The sequence below is a fragment of the Syngnathus typhle genome, linkage group LG8 (genome assembly GCF_033458585.1).
Source record: "Syngnathus typhle isolate RoL2023-S1 ecotype Sweden linkage group LG8, RoL_Styp_1.0, whole genome shotgun sequence".
NCBI classification, from domain to species: Eukaryota; Metazoa; Chordata; class Actinopteri; order Syngnathiformes; family Syngnathidae; genus Syngnathus; species Syngnathus typhle.
In genome coordinates, this window is record NC_083745.1 from 12,132,500 (window position 1) to 12,153,671 (window position 21,172).

General features: G+C 45.9%; 1 protein-coding gene across 1 annotated transcript; it reads right to left on the reverse strand.

Annotated features, from left to right (window-relative positions):
• Positions 1-10,174: 10,174 nt before the first annotated feature.
• On the reverse strand, positions 10,175-20,604 carry opn4a (opsin 4a (melanopsin)). The gene is made up of 12 exons (XM_061285689.1): positions 20,412-20,604; positions 20,069-20,245; positions 17,855-17,997; positions 17,597-17,730; positions 17,264-17,467; positions 16,394-16,565; positions 14,608-14,787; positions 14,391-14,498; positions 11,909-12,101; positions 11,391-11,555; positions 11,239-11,298; positions 10,175-11,063 (listed from the first exon to the last, which is right to left on the reverse strand). Exons 2-12 carry the CDS (start codon positions 20,198-20,200, stop codon positions 10,896-10,898), a joined length of 1,659 nt encoding a protein of 552 aa, XP_061141673.1. The 5' UTR covers positions 20,201-20,245; positions 20,412-20,604; the 3' UTR covers positions 10,175-10,895.
• Between the last annotated feature and the right edge of the window lie 568 nt (positions 20,605-21,172).

Below are 21,172 nucleotides of genomic sequence, written 5' to 3' on the forward strand. Positions count from 1 at the left end.
CTCCCCCCACTCCCAGCGGTTGTACCCAGCAGTGGGCGAGTGGGGCGGAAGATTTTCGTCTTCTCGGCTGTTTTACTTCTTCTGTGGCGCGCGGGCTTTTATTTAAAGAAACAGCAACAACGGGGCGTCACTTGAGGACGCTCCCTGACACGCCCTAGAACAGGGGTCCCCAAACCTTTTCCAGTGAAGTGAATAACTTTTCCCTTCTCTGATGGGGGCCAGGGTCAGTTTCTAACAGATAAAGTGTGACAATCGCATGGGTCCCTAAATGTAATCATTTTTTGTTTTCCAGAAAACATCCTGACACTCCAGCACACCACACATATCCAAATATTAATCCAGCACACCACACATATCCAAATATTAATAACACTTTCTGAGATCAAATAACCCTCTCTGGGTTCTTCACAGAATAAAATAACGCAGAAAATATATAGGCCAATAACACTATTTATGAACTCGATAAAGAATCAAATAACCCTGTCTGGGTTCTTAACAGAAAGAAAGTTATGCTGTGCCGTGCACGTTCCTAGGTAAAAGTCAAAGTCAAAGTCAAAGTCAGCTTTATTGTCAATCTCTCCACATGTCACAACACACAAAGAGACCGAAATTACGTTTTTCTCTATCCCACGGTGATGAGACACATAACACGATAGACATACAAGTACGCGACACAATATAAAAACAAGAAGGCAAAAATTCAAACAATCAATAGTAAGAGTGATGAATAAATAATAATAAACAGATGACACAATAAATAAGAGGAGCAAAACGGAGCCAGCAAGCATAGCGCAGAAGTAAAAAACATCATAAACAAAAAGGCACAAACAATAAATAATAAGAGTAATAATAAATAATAAATAAACAGATAACACAACAAATAAGAGCCAGTGTGCATACAGACAGTTCAGACAGTAAAAGTACAGGACGCTACGCAGAACGGGGGAGCGAGTTCAGGATCCTAACAGCCTGGAGTATGAAGCTGTTTGAGAGTCTGGTGGTGCGGGAGCGCAGGCTTCTGTACCTCTTCCCAGAGGGCAGAAGCTCGAACAAAGAGTGAGCGGGGTGACTCGCATCACTCACAATCGTGGTCGCCTTGCGGGTGAGATGGGAGGTGTAAATGTCCTTCAAGGAGGGGAGCGAAGCACCAGCAATCTTACCAGCAGTGTTCACTATGCGCTGCAGGGCCTTCAAGTTGTAGTCAGTGCAGCCGCCACCCCAAACAGCAATACAGCTGGAGAGGACGCTCTCAATGGTGCCGCGGTAAAATGCAGTCATGACGGCCGGAGGAGCGCTCGCTCGCCTGAGTTTCCGCAGGAAGTACAGGCGGCGCTGGGCTTTCTTTGCCAGTGATGCGGTGTTGGTGGACCAGGAGAGATCCTCACTGATGTGCACCCCCAGGAACTTGGCTCTGCTCACTCTCTCCACCACAGCACCGTCGATGGTCAGCGGCAGGTGTTGGGTGTGACCCTTCCGGAAGTCCACAACAATCTCCTTGGTCTTGTCGACGTTCAGCAGGAGGTTGTTGTCCCTGCACCACGTGGTCAGAAGGTCAACCTCCAGCCTGTATCGAGTCTCGTCTCCCTTGGTGATGAGACCCACCAGAGTCGTGTCATCAGCAAACTTCACGATACGGTTGTCGCTGTAGGTTGCAGTGCAGTCATGCGTCAGGAGGGTGAAGAGCAGCGGACTGAGCACGCAGCCTTGGGGGGCCCCCGTGCTCAGCGTGATGCTGGCGGAGATTTTGTCGCCAACACGTACTACCTGTGGCCTCTGACAGAGGAAGTCCAGTAGCCAGTTGCAGAGGTAGGTACTGAGGCCCAGCGCGTCAAGTTTGCTGATGAGGCGTTGTGGCACAATGGTTTTGAAGGCAGAACTGAAGTCCACAAACAGCAATCTCACATACGAGTCCCTCCTCTCCAGGTGGGTGAGGGCCGAGTGGAGGGCAGAGCAGATGGCATCCTCAGAAGACCGCTTGGCTCGGTACGCAAACTGGAAGGGGTCAATGGTGGGGGGGAGAACGGATCGGATGTGCTCCATGACAAGCCGCTCAAAGCACTTCATGATAATGGGCGTAAGTGCCACGGGGCGGTAGTCATTGAAGCAGGACGGAGCGGGTTTCTTCGGCACAGGTACGATGGTGGCAGCTTTGAAACACGACGGGACGATGGCCTGCTGCAGGGAAGTGTTAAAGATGTCCGTGAAGACATCCGTCAGCTCACCAGCGCAGTCCTTCAGCGCCCGACCCGGGATGTTGTCAGGGCCCGCCGCCTTACGGATGTTGATGGCGGCAAGCGCCCTCCTCACGCTGTCGGCGGAGAGGCACAGGGGCAGCTTGTGTGAAGGGGGAGTGGCCTTCAGCGGGCAAGTGCTGTTCTGAGCGTCGAAGCGAGCAAAGAAGCGGTTGAGGTCATTGAGCAGACGGACGTCCCCGTCACAGCTCTGCGGCGCGGGCTTGTAATCCGTGATGGTCTGAATGCCCTGCCAAAGTTCAACTTGTCAGAGCAGAATCTCAAATGTCTCTCAAAGTTCTTGTGTTCTTTCCTTATTATCCAGTTTTGTAGGGTCCATAGGCTAGCCCAGTAGACACCACCGTAGGCTCGCTCTCATTAACTTCCCTCTGAAAATAAGAATAAAAAGAAAAAATTTGCTCTGCGGTGTCCTGCACGTCCGTGCTCTCATCCAGTGCTAATGAGAAAAAATCAAGCTTCTGCTGCAGCTGGGCATACACATTACCCCCAATTTCTTCAACGCCTCTGGTAATTGTACGTGCCGACAGACTCACGGCATTAAAGACATCTTCGCGGGACAGACCTCCTCCACGACAACATTCAAACATTTCTTGACAAACTCTCTTTCGGTGAAAAGTTTACCACAGCTTGCTATCAGCTGAGCAACACGGAAGCTGGCCCGAACTGATGCTTGGTTCAGCTGAGTTTACTGTACAAATGTAGTCTGCTGAACTAACAATCCAGTTTTTAGCTTTGAGATTTTTCTGCTCGCATTTGTCCTTGCAAGCTAGCATACTTGTCTTTGTGACAGAATTCATAATGGTGGTGCAGGTTGTATTCTTTGAATACCGCCACCGTACCGTCTCTTTACAGACGAGACAAGCAGGCTTTTCTTTGAATTGAATAAAAAATAATCGTGTGGCCACTGCGGGTTAAATACCCTGCATTCGAAATCAATTTTTCTCTTCCCCAACCTTTTTGCCATTATTCCGTTCTTTCACGTTCTTTGACTGGGGTATGGGTGGCCATAAGGGTAAAAAACATGCTGGGGCAAAGTGAGGTTGTACTAGCATTTTTCTCCCGTCTCTGATATTGTTTAGCATTTTTTTCCGTCTCTGGTATTGTTCAGGGGGTCTGGTATGGTTTAGCATTTTTTTCTGTCTCTGGTATTGTTCAGGGGGCCAGGTCTACTGTGGAGGTGGGCTGTATACGGCCCGCGGACCGTAGTTTGGGGACCCCTGCCCTAGAACATGTGAATACATTTTTTGTCAGTGGCGGGCCGTGCATTTCACACCTAGGCCTTCAGTGGTGCTCCGTCTGAATCAATCCAACCCTCAATAACTATTTTATGGCTATAAAACTTCTACTGCAGTTACTGCTGCGATACACATAAAAGCATAAAAAATAACCTGATAAAATTACAATATTACTTAGGAATATAGCCACATTTTACTCACCAAAAATCCTGATTATTTGTAAACAAAACCCATCCTCCTTTCCTTCCTCAAGAAGATTTTAATTACCGTATTTATTTCATAGTTTGGGTGGGGGGGGGCGACTTACACTGAGGAGCAACTAATATGTGAATTTCTTCATAAATTTTCAAAAATTAAAAAAAAAAAAGTGAAACCGCAATGTAGCAAAGGATTACCGTAATTTTCCATGTATAATACGCCCCCCATGTAAAATAAGCACCCTAAAAATGGCATGTCGATGCTGGAAAAAAGCCTGTACCCATGTATAATATGCACCCAAATTTTGACTCTTAAGTCCGTAAACGTAAAATTATTTCAGAAAAAAGATCATCTTTGGGAACAACCGGATATTATTCTGCCGGTCAGTATCACTGCGCATGCAGTAGCAAACTCGATAGCGAAGAAATATATAAGACTCTCAACGGGATCACCAATATTTGAGTGATGTTCCAGTTATTTATCACAATTATTTATTATTATAATGATAATATATAATATATATATATAATAATTATTTATTTATTATTCACAATTGTCATGGTGATCTTTCTGGTTATTTCTTAACTAGGCTGGATGTATTTCTTTTGTTGCCGTTGATGTCTCCGACTGCCCAGAAAGCCACCACCGCGATCAGTTAGGTAAAAATGAAAAGAGAGGAAAGTGACGTGCGGACATGTGAAAAGGGCGGCTCTGTATGGGAGAGACGTTGAAGAGGAATAAAAACACCCTTGGAAATCAAAACTTGCCCCTCTTCGTGACGCGGAGCCGCAACAAATGGTTTGGATTTGTGTAGGGTACATTGTGACAGCAAACGAGCAGGTGATCGAGCAAGCGTCTGATACGAGAGCATTGTGTTCGTATGGAGCGTGTTTGAAGTGAACAGCAGAGAAAAAAGAAACAAGGCAAAGTGTTGTGAAATAAAATATTACCTGTAATACGCGTTTAGGTAGAGAACTGAACTCTGGCTCTTTATATAGCTGACGTGTCTTGCGCATCCGTTCTGCGCATCTGTAATGGCAGCCTCCGTATGATATCCGGTTTGCGATGGAGATTAAAAAACAAACAATATTTGGCAATAACACACCATCAAGGATTGCACCATCGCATCAAACGATGTGTCGTCAAATATGAATTTTACTGACTAAGTGTGTTGGGCAGGATGGCTGAATGCGATGCGCGATTGATGCGTCTTGCGCATCCGTTCTGCGCATACTGTCATGGCGGCCTTCGTATGATATCCGGTCTGCGATGGAGATTAAAAAACAAACAATATTTGAGAATAACACACTATCAAGGATTGCACCATCGCATCAAACGATGTCGTCAATTATGAATTTTACTGACTAAGTGTGTTGGGCAGGATGGGTGAATGCGATGCGCGATTGACAACAAACAAGAAGAAAGGTGATTTCAAGTTTTATTTCGAGGGAGATTTTCTTCAGAAATTGTTGTACTCATGGATAATGCGCACCCCCCGATTTTAGGAAAACAAATTAGTTAAATTTTGCGTATTATACATGGAAAAAAACTGTACTGTAATTTGAATTTCAAGTGACATCAGCAGCGCGGCACAGCGGTTGTTTACATAAAGGACAAAGATTCGATCACGGGATGACGAAGATGATGAAGGGCCCTACGTACTACCGGCATCATTAGCGGCTTTGTTTGTAAGTGACACGGAGGACGAAGATTTTGAAGGATTTAAGGATTTGGAGTGACACAGAAGGTTTGAAAAACTATTATGGCTTTTACGCACGCCTGGTACTACTCTACGGAGCTCTCTTTCACCTCCGTGGATGGAAGTCAGAGGCCGGTGCTCGGCCGGGTGGCTGCCCGGGGACGGTGGATGGGGCTCGGACATGGCTTTTACGCACGCCCGGTCCTACTCTACGGAGCACTCTTTCACTTCTGTGGATGGAAGTCGGGGGCCGGCGCTCGGCCGGGTGGCTGCCCGGGGACGGTGTATGGGGCTCGGACATGGCTTTTATGCATGTCCGGTCCTACTCTACGGAGCTCTCTTTCACCTCCGTGGATGGAAGTCGGGGGCCGGTGCCCGGCCGGGTGGCTGTCCGGGGACGGTGGATGGGGCTCGTACATGGCTTTTACGCACGCCCGGTGCTATTCTTTGGAGCTCTCTTCCACCTCCGTGGCTGGAAGCGCCACCTCCAGGGATGGAAGTCCACGCCGCCACACGCCTGGAAGTCGACGCCGGTGCTTGGGTCCTTGTACTTTGTTAACGCTACAATATAGTTTTATACTAGATCTGTGGAATAACGACGAGGCTGACGTCAGGGCGCACGCACGGCGTTGTTGACAAAGGACGAGGAATTTGATCGATGGATTGAATGATTTGGAGTGACACAGATGGTTTGATAATATTATTGCTTATATAATAGTTATTTGATATCTAATTTATATATCGTTATATGGGCCTGTGGAATATTTTGAAGTGCAAGCGCCGTCAGCGGACGATGTCAAAGGACGATCGATGGATTTAATGAATTGGAGTGACGCAGATGGTTTTATAAACGTGTTATTTATGTAATAGTTATTTGAATAACTCTGAATGTCACGTCAGGCCTGTTCTCAGCTCTTCGTTTGTGTTTATGTCACGTTAGCATACCTATCGTTTAGCCTGTTGTTGCTCGTTCATGACTGTTCTTGGTGTTGGATTTTGTCAAATAAATTTCCCCCAAAATGCGACTTATACTCCGGAGCGATTTATGTTTTTTTTTCACGTTATTGTGCATTTTATGGCTAATGCGACCTATATTCCGGAGCGACTTTTAGTCCGAAAAATACGGTACTCTGTTGTGCAGATTATCCGTGCGTTTCAGTTCCATCAAGAAGTCCTTTTCTATTGCCATTGAAGCTAATGTTGAAAGTCAAGCCTGCCCTGTTGTATTTCTGGCATAAGTTTTAATTCGCTTTATTGCTCGATTAACAATGTCCACCTTTTCTTGAACAGTCCGTCTTGAAAATGGCTTTGACAGTAAATCTGCAACCAAATATATTTCTTCTCCTCCTTCAGCCATTGTGCATTGACAAAACGGCTATTAATTCAACACAACGATAAATTTGCTTGTGCAGCTCGCTACAGATACAGTTTGCTAGCTCTGGCAAGTACATCCATTCAAAGCATGTGAATACGCTGACGTTTCCGTACGCCTGCTAGAGGGCCTTGGTGTCGCCAACTCAAAATCTGATTGGTTGAAGCAACAATTTGATTGACATTTATTTTATGCTACAGGACCCGCAGAACTGATTGTGGAGGCCTCCAGGCAGATTTCTTTGACCCTGGCAACAAATAGTGGCTGAAATGTGATTGGTTAAATGCTTAAATATGAAAATACACATCTGGAAGCAGCACAACTAACAATGAAAGGAAGCGGACAGACCATTTGGACTGATCTAATACGGATGGACAAAATATACCGTTTTTTTCCGTGTATAGTGCGCCCCCATGTATAATACGCACCCTAAAAATGGCATGCTGATGCTGGAAAAAAGCCTGTACCCATGTATAATACGCACCCAATTTTTTTAATTTTTAATTTTTTATTTTATTTTATTTTTTAAGTCCCAATGATCGTCACACACGCAGGGAGGCAATGGGTCCCATTTTTATAGTCTTTGGTATGGTCTTAACTAGGCTGGATGTAATTTTTTTTGTTGGCGTTGATTTCTCCGACTGCCCGTAAACGCACCACCGCGCTCCGTGCGCGCACGGGACAGCAAACGAGCAGGTGATCGAGCAAGCGTCTGATACGAGAGCATTGCGGTCGCATGGAGCGTGTTTGAAGTGAGCAGCAGAGAAGAAAGTGTTGTGAAATAAAATATTACCTGTAATACGGATTTAGGTAGAGAACTGAACTCTCGCTCTTTATATAGCTGACGTGTCTTGCGCATCCGTTCTGCGCATCTGTAATGGCGGCCTCCGTATGATATCCGGTTTGCGTGTGTGCGCGTGTGCGTGTGTGCGAGAGCGAGAGAGAGCGAGAGAGAGAGCGCGAGAGAGAACGGTCAACCGTAGCGCGCCGCCGACCGCCCAACTGCACCGCGCTGGTCGATTATTGTGACAGAGCCGTCGCTGAAATTTAGAAGATATTTTTAAAGTCCTGATGTACTTTCTAAAATTTAAGTGGACCTCAGTGCGCACTGCGCAGGGAGCTTAATTTGGTGCGGTCGCGCAACCGCAGCGCGCCGGGCGCTCACTGTCGCATTGCTTAAAGAGCGCCTTTGTGTTTTAGGATGAACAGCAGAGACCAAAGGAACAAGGCAAAGTGTTGTGAAATAAAATATTACCTGTAATACGCATTTTGTTATTTGCTGATTGAAACTGCTAATTAAACTGTGAATTGAAACTAATAGGAAGAAAACAACTCTCGCTCTTTATATAGCTGACGTGTCTTGCGCATCCGTTCTGTGCATTTTATTTCACAACACTTTGCCTTGTTCCTTTCTTCTCTGCTGTTCACTTCAAACACGCTCCATGCGACCGCAATGCTCTCGTATCAGACGCTTGCTCGATCACCTGCTCGTCGCACCAGCCATAAAATGCCCAAAAAAGTGAAAAAAAAAACATATATAAGTCGCTCCGGAGTATAAGTCGCATTTTGGGGGGCAATTTATTCGACAAAATCCAACACCAAGAACAGTCATGAACGAGCAACAACAGGCTAAACGATAGGTATGCTAACGTGACATAAACACAAACTAAGAGCTGAGAACGGCCCTGACGTAAAATTCAGAGTTATTCAAAAAACTATTACATAAATAACACGTTAATAAAACCATCTGCGTCACTCCAATTCATTAAATCCATCAATCGTCCTTTGTCAACAATGCGTGCGCGCCGCTGACGGCTCTTATTCCACAGGCCCATATAACGATATATAAATTATATATCAAATAACTATTACCGTTTTTTTCCATGTATAATGCGCCCCCATGCATAATACGCACCCTAAAAAGGGCATGTTGATGCTGGAAAAAAGCCTGTACCCATGTATAATACGCACCCAAATTTTGAGTCCTACTTAAGTCCGTAAACGTAAACGTATTTCAAAAAAAAGATCATCTTTGGGAACAACCCGGATGTTATTCTGCCGGTCAGTATCACTGCCCATGCGCTAGCAAACTCGATAGCGAAGAAATGTTTCGGATTTGTTTAGGGTACAGCAAACGAGCAGGTGATCGAGCAAGCGTCTGATACGAGAGCATTGTGTTCGTATGGAGCGTGTTTGAAGTGAACAGCAGAGAAGAAAACGCATCTGTAATGGCGGCCTCCGTATCATATCCGGATTAAAAAAATATATATATATTTTTTTTTTTTGTACCCATGTATAATGCGCACCCCAGATTTGAGGACAATAAATTAGTTAAATTTTGCGCATTATACATGGAAAAAAACGGTATATAAGCAATAATGTTATCAAACCATCTGTGCACTCTAAATCATTAAATCCATCGATCAAATTCCTCATCCTTTGTCAACATCGCCGCGCGTGCGCCCTGACGTCAGCCTCGTTGTTATTCCACAGATCTACTATATAACTATATTGTAGCGGTAACAAAGTTCAATTAACAAAACAAACTTACAGGCGTGTGGCGGCGTGGACTCCCAGCCATGGAAGTGGAAGAAAGCTCCATAGAATAGGACCGGGCGTGTGTAAAATCCATGACCGAGCCCCATCCACCGTCCTCGGACAGCCACCCGGCTGAGCGCCGGCCTTCGACTTCCATCCACGGAGGTGAAAGACAGCTCGGTAGAGTAGGACCGGGCGTACGTAAAAGCATTGTCCGAGCCGCATCCACCTTCCCTGGACAGCCACCCGGCCGAGCGCCGGCGCCCGACTTCAATCCACGGAAGTGAAAGAGAGCTCCGTCGAGTGACGCGCGACGTCGCGCTCGCGCGTCAGCAGCGCAACGTCGCGTCAGCAGCGCAACGTCGCGTCAGCAGCGCAACGTCGCGTCAGCAGCGCGGCGGTTGTTTACATAAAGTACAAAGATCGACTTTTTTTTTTTTTTGAAAATGTTTGAAAAAAAAAAACATATATAAGTTGCTCCTGAGTATAAGTCGCCCCCCCCCACCCAAACTATGAAAAAAAAAACCGCGATTTATAGTCCGAAAATTACGGTAGTCTGCACCTTCCTTTCCACTTAAGCGACCACACTACTACTAAAAATTATATTGATGTGATTATGTATATGTCTAGCGCCGCTTTAATAAAATATGTTTGCGAACTGCCGAAAGCACATTTCCCTTCAGTAGTTGCATCCCAGCATGTCGACTTGATTGAAAATTGAGTGTGAGTCAATGCGTCAATGTCTTTTGGTGCCCTGACAGTGAATGGCGAGGCTTACAATATATTGACCCTAACATTTGTGACCGGTCTATTGTTCATTTTAACCCATTGAAGGGTTTTACATCCTCATTGTGTTCATGTGTTAAGACATCGTAATAGCTGGACTGGGAAGTTTTTTTTAATTAAAAATAGAAACAATGACACAAGCATACAGATACAATAAGTCCTTGAAAGAACACAGCAACAACATGATTTTACACAGTGTACTTCACATTATAGGTTTAGAAGGTTATGAAAAATAAAATAAAATACTTGACTTGTGACAACACGAGCAAGCAAACGAAAACATCTTATTGCTTGTTTGCTCTGACAGAGGCCCATCAACAGTTCCAAGCCAGACTCCCAACTCATGTTTGTTGTCAAGGAAACAAACAGAAGAAATAACACAAATATATTGAGTAAAATAACAACACAATCAAGTCACGTTACCCTCACGCTCACAATGTCATCAAAACACAAAAAAAATCACATTTAACGTCCTGTTGATAACTACCGTAACTTTCGGACTATAAGTCGCGTTTCTTTTCATAGTTTGGGTGGGGGGGCGACTTATACTCAGGAGCGACTTATATACATATATATGTTTTTTTTTCATTTTTTGGGCATTTTATGGCTGGTGCGATTTATACTCCGGTGCGACTTATAGTCCGAAAATTACGGTATTGAAAACATTTTGTTGAATGTAAATACTTGAAATTTTATTTTTGGAAAATGTAATTGTGATTGGAATGTTTTGACGAAACTGACAGAAGTAACACTTCTCGTTATGGCTTTGTGTGTGTTTCGAAGGTGGATGGAAAGCAGGCGGTTTAGGACGTGGCTCACCCAGAGCCCACCCCGGTGCTGCTGTAGGTGGCCTTGGCGCGGGCAGAGCGTGACCCGCTGCGTCCAATGGGAAGGAAGGGGCTGGACTCTGAGGTAATGACGATGCTCGGGATGCGACTTAGCGCGCTTCTGCTCACATGAATGTCGGCCACGTCGGTGCTCTGCTGTTGCGCAAAATTTGTAAAACAATGTGAAATTCAATTTACCCGCAGTCCATCGTTAGCACCCCTGTTTCGAGGCAGAAATTTAAATGGTGGATAGTCATTCCCGAGTGAGCGTATGTTCAAATGATCCTAGAAAGTGGACGACTGTTGCCTTTGTTGTGCTTTTGATACTCACGTTTGGAATGCCGCTGCGTTCGCTGACGCCAGTCGTGGAAATGTCCATGTCAAACGATGCCTGAGCAAAACCAAACAAACATATACACAAGCATCAAGGTCAAAAGTATGCCCCAAAAAAACTAACAATGACATCATCAACAAGCGGCTGACCCTCTCAAAGATTCCCGAATCGTGATTTTTCATTTTCCCCTTGAAGCTAGACGATGGTTTGAATTCGGAGAATTCTGCTGTGTCCCCGCTGATATCGCAGGACACCTGGCGGCTGGCGGGGCGAGAGTTCAGACTGGACTGGTCCGCCTCCGTGTCTGTTAAGCCCTGTCCGGGAAACGGAAAAACGTGCACCATTTTTGGGGGATTAAAGTGGAAGAATGGATGAAGGTCAGATGAAAAAAAGCAAACTTGAAATGCTAAGGGTGCAATTGTAAAAGGTATTGGTGAATTTAGTAAGCTCAGTGTAAGGCCACTGCTTCCCCGCAAAGAGAAGAGCCAGGACCAGATGAGGTGGCTCAGGCATCTGCTCGGGAAGCCTCCTGGGATGCCCGAAGTGTTGCAGACAGCTTGCCACCACACTTGGGGATGACTGCGGGCACACTGGAGACATTCCGATGTCTCCCCGCTGACTCTCCAATGCTTCGGGACAAATAAAGGGCGTGATGCGGTGGGCTCACCGATTCGCTGTCGGAGGCAGAGGAGAGGCGGCTCTTGCTGTGTGCTCGTCGGAAGTGTGCGCTGATGTCAGAGGTCTGGCTAGTGACAGTGGAGCGCCGTGTGGAGACAAAACTGCTGCTCGCCGAACGAAGATCCAGGGGCCGCACACACAGAAGTGTGCCGAGATACGGGATATACTTGGCCAACGCCACCCTGAACAACAATGCCACAGAAACGCGTGAATACTCTGCCCTCGTTATGCGTCTGTATCTGATGTGTATCTCACACAGTACGCACTTGATGAATTCTCCTCACTTTGTTCAAGACTGCCAAGTATAGTTTTAGCTCAGGGGTGGGCAAACTACGGCCCGCTGGCCACATCCGGCCCACGGGACCGTTTAATCTGGCCCGCCAACCCTGAATAAAGTGTATTATTAAACTTTCTTTTTGGTAATTTTGCCTGCAATGACTGCGTTTCCCAGTAGATGGGGAACCGCTCGCTTGCGCATTTACTACCGGAAGCCGTGTCAGAAAGCTCGGTGCACACTCACAAGTACGTACTCAGTAGTACGGACATGGCGCACTCGCGCTCTATTTGTATCAGTCCCGAATTAGAGCATGGGCTGTGACGACAGCATTCTTGTAATTCGCACGCTGAGCTTTCAGATACAGTTTTACGCTAAAGCCACCCACAAACCTTCCCCTGGAATCCTTCTATTAAAATGAGTCGCCCAAGGAAAAGCAAGGTGGACACAGTGCCGAGTGTTTAAAAAAAGAGTGGCCAATTTGGCTCGACGTACGCGACGTGACGTTCAGCCACATCAACATCAACCCGTCACAGATCGCGGTCAACGGACCAACACCTCGGATCTCTCCTAAGAATTGCCACAACAAATTTTACTCCAGACTATGACGCACTAGCAAAAAAGGGAGACCAACAACACTGTTACCACTGAAAATGAACGGGAGGCTCTCAAGTTTGTTGTAAAAAAATGCATTTTGAATATGATTTGTACACATAGCAGGGATTGAAACTAGCGACCATTCTCATTTTCAAACAATGCAGGATGCTCAAGGACATTGATGCACCACCTGTTTGCGACTCATTTTAACCTGTAAAGTTCTTAAGGCTTACTTTATGGAAATGTTTCCCGTTTCCTCACCTCTGTTACCAGGTGTTTGTGAGTTAAAACTCTGCTCTGATTTTCAGATACCCCTCACCGTGTTGCCGTTTTGATTACTTTATTTGGATGTATGCTTTCACCGATTCTTCAAGATGATATATTTGGTCAGAATGTTTGCCGTTTGATGTGATCTCATAAACTAAACATCTTTCATTAATCTGACCTGCAGGCACTGAAGTCATGGAGACTGTTATTCATAATAACAGTGTCGTATTTTATGAGAATCACTGATAGCAGATTTTTAGTGATTTTTTTTTTTTTTGATGCTGTTAATAAATGCATTTGTTTTCAAAAAACATGTTTGGAATATCCATCCTTTACTACCTACTAAAGGCCAAAATCTTTTATGCAATGACCTTTACAGGTCGCTTATATTACTTCACACAAACACTACGTCACAGATCTGCTCCTGGTTCGGCCCTCCGGTCCAAATTTAGAACCCAGTTCGGCCCGCGAGTCAAAAAGTTTGCCCACTGCTTGACTGTAACGTTCCTTTTCTAAATTTGTATTGACTTTAGTTGAGATTGGCACGGTGGTCGACTGGTTCGCACATCTGCATCACAGTTCAGAGGTGCAGAGTTCCATTCTGGCTTCCCGTGAGGAGTTTCTATGTCCCCCCGTGCCTGTGCTCTGGTTTCCTCTCACACCCCAAAACGTCCGTGGTAGGCTGGCCGATTGAGTGCTCCAAATTGCTGCATGTGCCCTGCGATTGGCTGGCGACCGTTTCAGGGTGTTCCCCCGTGCAGAAAATGGATCGATGGATTTGCAGTTATGGTCTACTTGAGAGTGGGTTTAGTGCAACATGAGTTTCACATGCCACCATAGTGCCACAATTCAATCAGCAAAGTGACTGGATGGATGGATGGATGGATGGATGGACGGACGGACGGGCGGACGGACGGACGGGCAGTTATGATCCACTTGAGAGTGGGTTTCATGTCACCTGAGCTACCGATGCCACCATAGTGCCAAAATTTAATCAGCAAAGTGATGATGACAATGGTTTAAGCCCTTTTTATCCCACGTTGATGTGACTTGCATTTTGCCTGTGTGTGTGTAGGGGGTTAGGGTGTGTGTTCCTATCCAGCCCAGTTAACATTTAGGTCAACTGAGCGGTTGGACTTCACGGGCGGAACACCTGAAAGTCTTGACGTGATGTTGGGCGACACGTAGGCAGACAGAGAGGCGCTGGTCTCTCAAATCAAATAGTCACACAAGAACTACCTTGTCGCTACTTTGCGCACTTCGATTCTCAGGGTGTGGTCAGGAATCTAACCGATGAATTCAGGAGTTTATGCCCGATTCTTTAGTCTTCTACCTGTACTTGGGGTGCGTGATGGCGTAGATGATGGGGTTGTGGATGGCCGAGGCCTTGGCGATGACGGCAGGCACAGAGTTCATGTAGGGCGTCAGCATGTCGGCGTACCTTCACAAAAGAACAAGGATTGCACGCAGGCCGGCCACCGCTTCCCCTCTCTGTTTGTATTCTCAACACATCAGCACGGCAAGCTCGGGTGCTAATGCCTTGGTTTTACCCGGCGAAGGCGGTGAGCGCCACGGTGGAGTACGGCGACCAGGAGACCACGTAGAGCAAAATAACAATCAGTGCGATCTTGGCCATCTTCCACTCGTTCTGCAGCCGCTGGAAGGACTTGGCTGAGTCGCGAGAGGCCACGTGGGTGTGCACCCCGCTGCCGCTCACTTTGCCCACCGCCCTAAAACACACACACACGGTTGAGCAAAAAATTTCTTCATTCACCCAAAAAAAGAGTTTTAAATAGAATGAAAGTGAATCACTTGTGATAAATATGGAATTGAATCCAATTGTTGAACAGCAACTCGATGCCAAATTCTGAAGCACGGCTTTGTTGTGCGTAGTAGAGGGAATACATGAGATAAAAAGAGATGGTATTGATAAATCGTTGTGGATAAAATAAGACTTCAAAGGACTGAAAATTCATTTTAATTAAAAATTTATTTGGAGGCACATTTTAAGAACAAATAATATTGTTGAATGTATTATATTGGAGGTATATTTTTGAAAAAAAATACAATATTAAAAATTATATTAATTTGGGATTTAAAAAAGTGCACATTTGGCCAACTTCTTTGTAATGTGGAAGGAAACCCAGAGAAAACCCACGCAGGCACGGGCAGAACACAAAAACTCCTCACAGGATGGGTGGAGCCGGAATCAAACCCCGCATTTCTGAGGTGTGAGGCCAACGTCCTAACCAGTGCTCCGCCATGTGTTGTTCTATTTGTTTTTAATCAACAACTGTGGAAAAAGGCCAAACCTGCCAGCCTAAGGATTTTTAGCATTTATAGTGTCAAGTAGTGCAGGGGTCCCCAAGCCCCGGTCCGCGGAACGGTACCGGTCTGCGCGTCAATTGGTATCGGGTCACGAAGCCGCACAGGAAAATAAATAAACACACACACATATATACATATATATACACACACACATATATATATATTTTTTTTTTTATCGACGATCAATTCATTCTGGTCAAGACGCTCGTCCCAGTCACGTGACATGTTTTCCCAGTCGAGCCCGCAAAGCTAGCAAAAATTAGTAAGAATTTATCTTGAAAAATATAAAGAATTTGACAATTCTCTCCCAATTAAATCAAGACAAGTCTTCAAACGTCGTCTTCATAACTGGCTGCAAGAAACCAGGAATGCCTCACTGATGAGGCTTCACCAACGGTCAGGGGTGACAAACGCACGAAAACACGCACACACATGCGCACGCTAGCCCAGTCGAACCCGCGAGGCAAGCAAAAATGAGCAAGAAACAGAGAAGTTTGGAAAGCTTCTTCGGAAAGGGGAAAAAAGCCCAATGAAGAGACGGAAGAAGAAGAGGCTATGACTTCTAAGAAAAGGAAAGCTGCATTTAAAAGAACATTTCTGGAGTCCAACTTAAAATATGGATTTATCGCCACAGGTGACTGACGCGCCAAGCCCAATCTGCATAATATGTGGCGACAGGCTAGCTAACGAGGCAATGAAGCCTTCAAAACTGCTTCGGCACATGGACACAAAGCATCCTGCATTAAAAGACAAACCTTAACCACTTCGGGTGTCATTGTCTCCGATTACGCCTAGATGGGACCGGCTCATTTCTGAGAAACAAGCTCAGGGCTTTTATTTTTATGTCGTTTATACTTGTTTTTATGCCAGTCGTATCATTTTATGTCATCGTATTTATATATTTATTATAAATGTATTGTTTACTTATTTAAATGTATTATTGATTTATACAAAGGCCGGTCCGCAAAAAGGTTGGGGACCACTGATGTAGTGTCTCGGCGCACTAACTTGTTGGTGTTGCGGACTGCTCTGAAGATGAAGACGTAACAGTAGACGATGACGAGGAGCGGCAGGAAGAAGACAAAGACAAACAGCAGCATGGTGTACGCTCGCACCGACGGCGTGAAGGTCATGTAGTCCCACGTGCAAGACGTCAGGAGCCCCTCAGGCACGTATGCGCCTGCCGCAGGTGCACACACAGATGCACACAGGCACGGGTTAAGCACCTCTCAAACATCGAAAGATGATTACCGTTTTTTTCCATGTATAATGCGCGCCCATGTATAATAGGCACCCTAAAAATGGCATGTTGATGCTGGAAAAAAGCCTGTACCCATGTATAATACGCACCCAAATTTTGACTCCTACTTAAGTCCGTAAACGTAAAATTATTTCAGAAAAAAGATCATCTTTGGGAACAACCGGTTGTTATTCTGCCGGTCAGTATCATTGCGCATGCGCTAGAAAACTCAATAGCGAAGAAATGTTTCGGATTTGTGAAGGGTACATTGTGACAGCAAACGAGCGTCTGATACAAGAGCATTGTGTTCGTATGGAGCGTGTTTGAAGTGAACAGCAGAGAAGAAAGCGCATCTGTAATGGCGGCCTCCGTATGATATCCGGATTAAAAAAAAAAAATGAAAAATCACTTTTTGTTATTTTCCCAGTCTGGTCATTGTCTGATCACTTTTTTGAGTCCATTTTTCCCCACTGCTGTGCTTTGGTCCATTTTGTACTGTTACCTTCATATTTCTGCATTTTTCTTTAGTTTTATCCCCTGCAACATGGTTGTCCATTTTATAAATGGAGGATCTGCAAAGTTGCGCTGGCTCAAACAAGGCAACGTTTGTTGGTCCGTGTGCATGCGTGCGTGCTCACTCCATCCGAAGAAGGGTGGCAGGCTCCACCCCAGCGAGTACACCCATGCAGCCGCCAGGATTGCGAGGGCCCGTTCGCACGACAACATGCCGATGGAGGTCAGGGGTCGCGTGATAACAAAGTAGCGGTCCACGGCGATCACCGTCAGCGTGATCATGGAGCAGATCCCAAACAGCGCGCCGCAGAACGCATACAGCTCACACGCTACGGCACACACCAAGACTGAGCTCATGTTACCAAGTTTAAAGAGGCAAGCCAAATACTTTCATTTTCTGCCATGTTTCTGTGTACAGCACTTGTTTGTGGCTTGTGACCAGTCCAGAACACGCATACCTTTCTCGCCAAAGATCCACCTCTTGTGCATACTGCTGGCGAAAAAGACGGGCGCCTGCGTGACGCACATCAGCAGGTCGGTGACGGCCAAGTTGATGATGAATATGTTGGCCGGCGTGCGCAGGCTGCGGCTCCTAAACACACACGCAGAATGGGTATGTGTCACGTGGCGGATCGCAACCACTAGGAGCTGCTGCTACATTAAAAGTATAGCTGACATCATTGCATCCTCGTGACTATATTTGGTTGTATGCTCACCTGCTGAAAGCATAGATGACCAGGAAGTTGCCGAGCAATCCGGTGATGCCGATGGCGAGGATGACGGAGCCGATGGTGTAGTGGGCGTGGTCGGGCACGTCCACCGTGGGGAATGGGTGGGGGGCCCGATGCAGCATCACCGCCTGGAGGACGAGGGCGAGAATAGACCTATATTGGAAATGTTTGACTGAGCAGTGCGTGATTTGGTGGGCAGTCCACCATGAGAAAGCCCACAAAAAAGCCTCAAGAACCATGCTGAAAATTCAAAGAGTCTTGGACATTTTGCTTGCAATCAAACTTGGCCACTTTCATGGGTCCCTCAAAGACCAGCAAGATTTTGTCTCATTGTTATCAAATTGCAAAAGATTCTTATTTCTATTATTTGCTTTGGGCAGAGCATGGCAGCTAAATTGGATGACTCTTGCTAGTGCCCGCAAAGGTTTGAAAGATTTAGGCCACAAAGTCCGTTGTACACAATCGGTTGCCACATCTAGAACAACGAAACAAAAGTCTCAGAAAGCCATGTCACCATCTGCCGGTTGTGTTTGGAGCACTCCCATTTTGCCATTGAGCCGCTGTTGGATGTCATGTAATCACATTAGCATTTGGCACGGCGAGAAACCTATGCGTTAGCCCGTTTGGCTAAGCAGCTGCCAGCAGAATTAATTCATCCTGAGAGAACTGAATGACGAATCTCTCCACCGAGTCGTGCCATTAATTAAACCGCCTGTCTCTTGTCTCCATTTCAGCGGCGTTGAACAAAAATGGAGGTCGGAGAGGGGAGAAGTGCCTTCTCAATTCCATGTCTTCCTGCGGGAATATCTAACCGCTCTAAGAAGAAAAAACAAACGCGGCACTCAGCTCCAGTGTCCGTTTCCCCACATTCCCGCGCGGGAACGTTAAAAGATGAAGTAGATAGGAACTTTTTTAAAAACAAAGCTGATAGCCGCTCATTGCATGCAAATTCCCTCTTGGACTGATTGCGTATGGGTACTTTTTTTTTTTTAACCTTTGTTAAACCAGGAAAATCCACCTTTTGGTAGGAGGTCGTGGCCAACAGGTATGCGGCGTAGTTCCACAATGAACCACACTCCACACATTGAACATAAAGTTACACATTGTCGAGCATTCTTCTGACAAATGAGTGCCCATTTTTTAAGTGCCTGAAAACTCCAGAAGAATTGTTTTTAGGAGCAGTGGCTAATAATTTTAGTTTTGCTAATGCTAATTCAAAGTCTGTTTTCTCTGCATGCGTTTCAATCAATGATGCAAAGTGCAAACTGGGTCATGCTGCAGTTTGATTTTGTAACAATCCCAGCATGCTTGACTTCCATTATCTCCAAGCGCTCAATCCAAAAGTCCTGAAGACATCTGTCTTGATTGACAATGACATCACAAGCTATCACTGCCATTGACAATATTTTGATTCAAACCTTACGAGCAATTCTCTGGGACTTTAGTGACCATTTTCCAGTGGGATCAAATCGTTCATCCAAAGTATGAAGCTGTGACCCTGCATGTGATCCAAGTCTTTCAAGAACGTCCCAGTGTTTCCCAGTCCCAGTTTTTAGCAGGGACAAATCCTTCATATCAATTTGACAGCTGCGACCAGGTCATCATTTGATCCAAGCCTTAAAAGAGCTTCAGGTCTTCCGGTACCACCAGTCATCGAGCGCTGGGAACTTGTTTCAATATTTGTCTCCATATGATTGTGTGTTCCAGTCAGAGTTACTCGAGAGTAAATTGCTGAGTGTTGACGCTGAGGGACAGTTGTGCATGCAGCATGCACAGTGAAGTAGGTCAGAGAAGTTTCCCTTCCTGTGATCGATAATGTATGTTCTGCAGACCTCGCCCTCGTGCACCGATTGTGTCGATATTTTTGCACATGTCCCAAATATCAAGCCCATGTCAACATGTCAATTCAATCCCAAAACACATATTGGTTAGACCCATGCTGCCTTCAAGACGTTATTAGACGGACATTTTTGAGCGTTCACGCGCACGTTCTCCCACCATGTGAGTTTCATTAACCATGTGTAAAGTTTGTGCCATTAAATTCTTTATTTTTTACAGCCGATATAATGACCGACGTCCCGTAAATAACTTCCATTTAATTCATTTGTCCTTGTCCGCTCAGGTGCGACGTCAGAAATCCGGCGAACGTTAAATGACGCTCATTCTCGGTGGAATTTGTAAGCGCAAAGTTAGACTCACCGTCGGCGAGGCTTCGGCGGCGGTCTTTAGCTCGGAGGGCCGGTACGCGTTCACAGGAGAACCGAAGCCGGAGCTGGTGGTCCACTTGGAGGTGCTGTTGCGGGAGATAATGGTGTGGTGCGTGGCGCTCATGGTCTTCCTCTCCTCTCTACCTCCTCTGACTTCTGCAGGCGCCTCCTGCAGTCAACATGTGCAACAGTCAGGTGGCAGCACTTAAGCATTCGTGTGCATTTCCCCAAGAAATTGCATGTGGAGATTTTTGTGAATATTTCATTTCGTGGTCATATCACTAAGAGCAGCTTTGAAGAAGATTTCATGCACGTTTGGTTGAAGTCAACATTACCCGAGGAAGCCAAAGGTGATGACGAGAATCCAAAATGTTCACGTTCCAAATGGTGGAAGTACAAAGTTTTTAGTCTCCAGTTCGCTGACAAAAACAAGACAAGTCTTCAAACGTTGTCTTCATGACTGGCTACAAGAAACCAGGAATGCCTCACTGATGAGGCTTCACCAACGGTCAGGTGCACCTTATATGAGGGGTGACAAGCGCACGCTAGCGGAAGTGGGGGTGAGGGTGGAGCGTTGAGAGAGGTGGGGGCTATTTATGCAGGTCGCTGTGCGAGCTGGAATCAAACCAAAACAAAGCGAGCGAGACTCTTAATAATAATTAAAATTATTATTTATTTATGTAAGGTTAAAAAATGACCATGTATAGCAAGACTTTTTTTTTTATTAAAAAAATAAACTGTATAAACTAAGGCCTTTTTAATAAAGAAAATTTTTTTTTTTTTTTTTTTTCATGAAGATGCGGCTCGCTGGGGCACTGGCTAGCACGTCCGACGGACGTCGTCCGCCTCATCGGAAGGTGCGGGTTCGATTCCACCTCCGGCCCTCCCTGTGTGGAGTCCGTGTGGGTTTTCTCCGGGCACTCCGGTTTCCTCCCACATTCCAAAAACATGCTTGGTAGGCGGATTGAGCACGCCAAATAGCCCCTAGGTGTGAGTGCGAATGGTTGTTTGTCTCTGTGTGCCCTGCGATTGGCTGGCAACCAGTTCAGGGTGTCCCCCGCCTACTGCCCGATGACGGCTGGGATAGGCTCCAGTA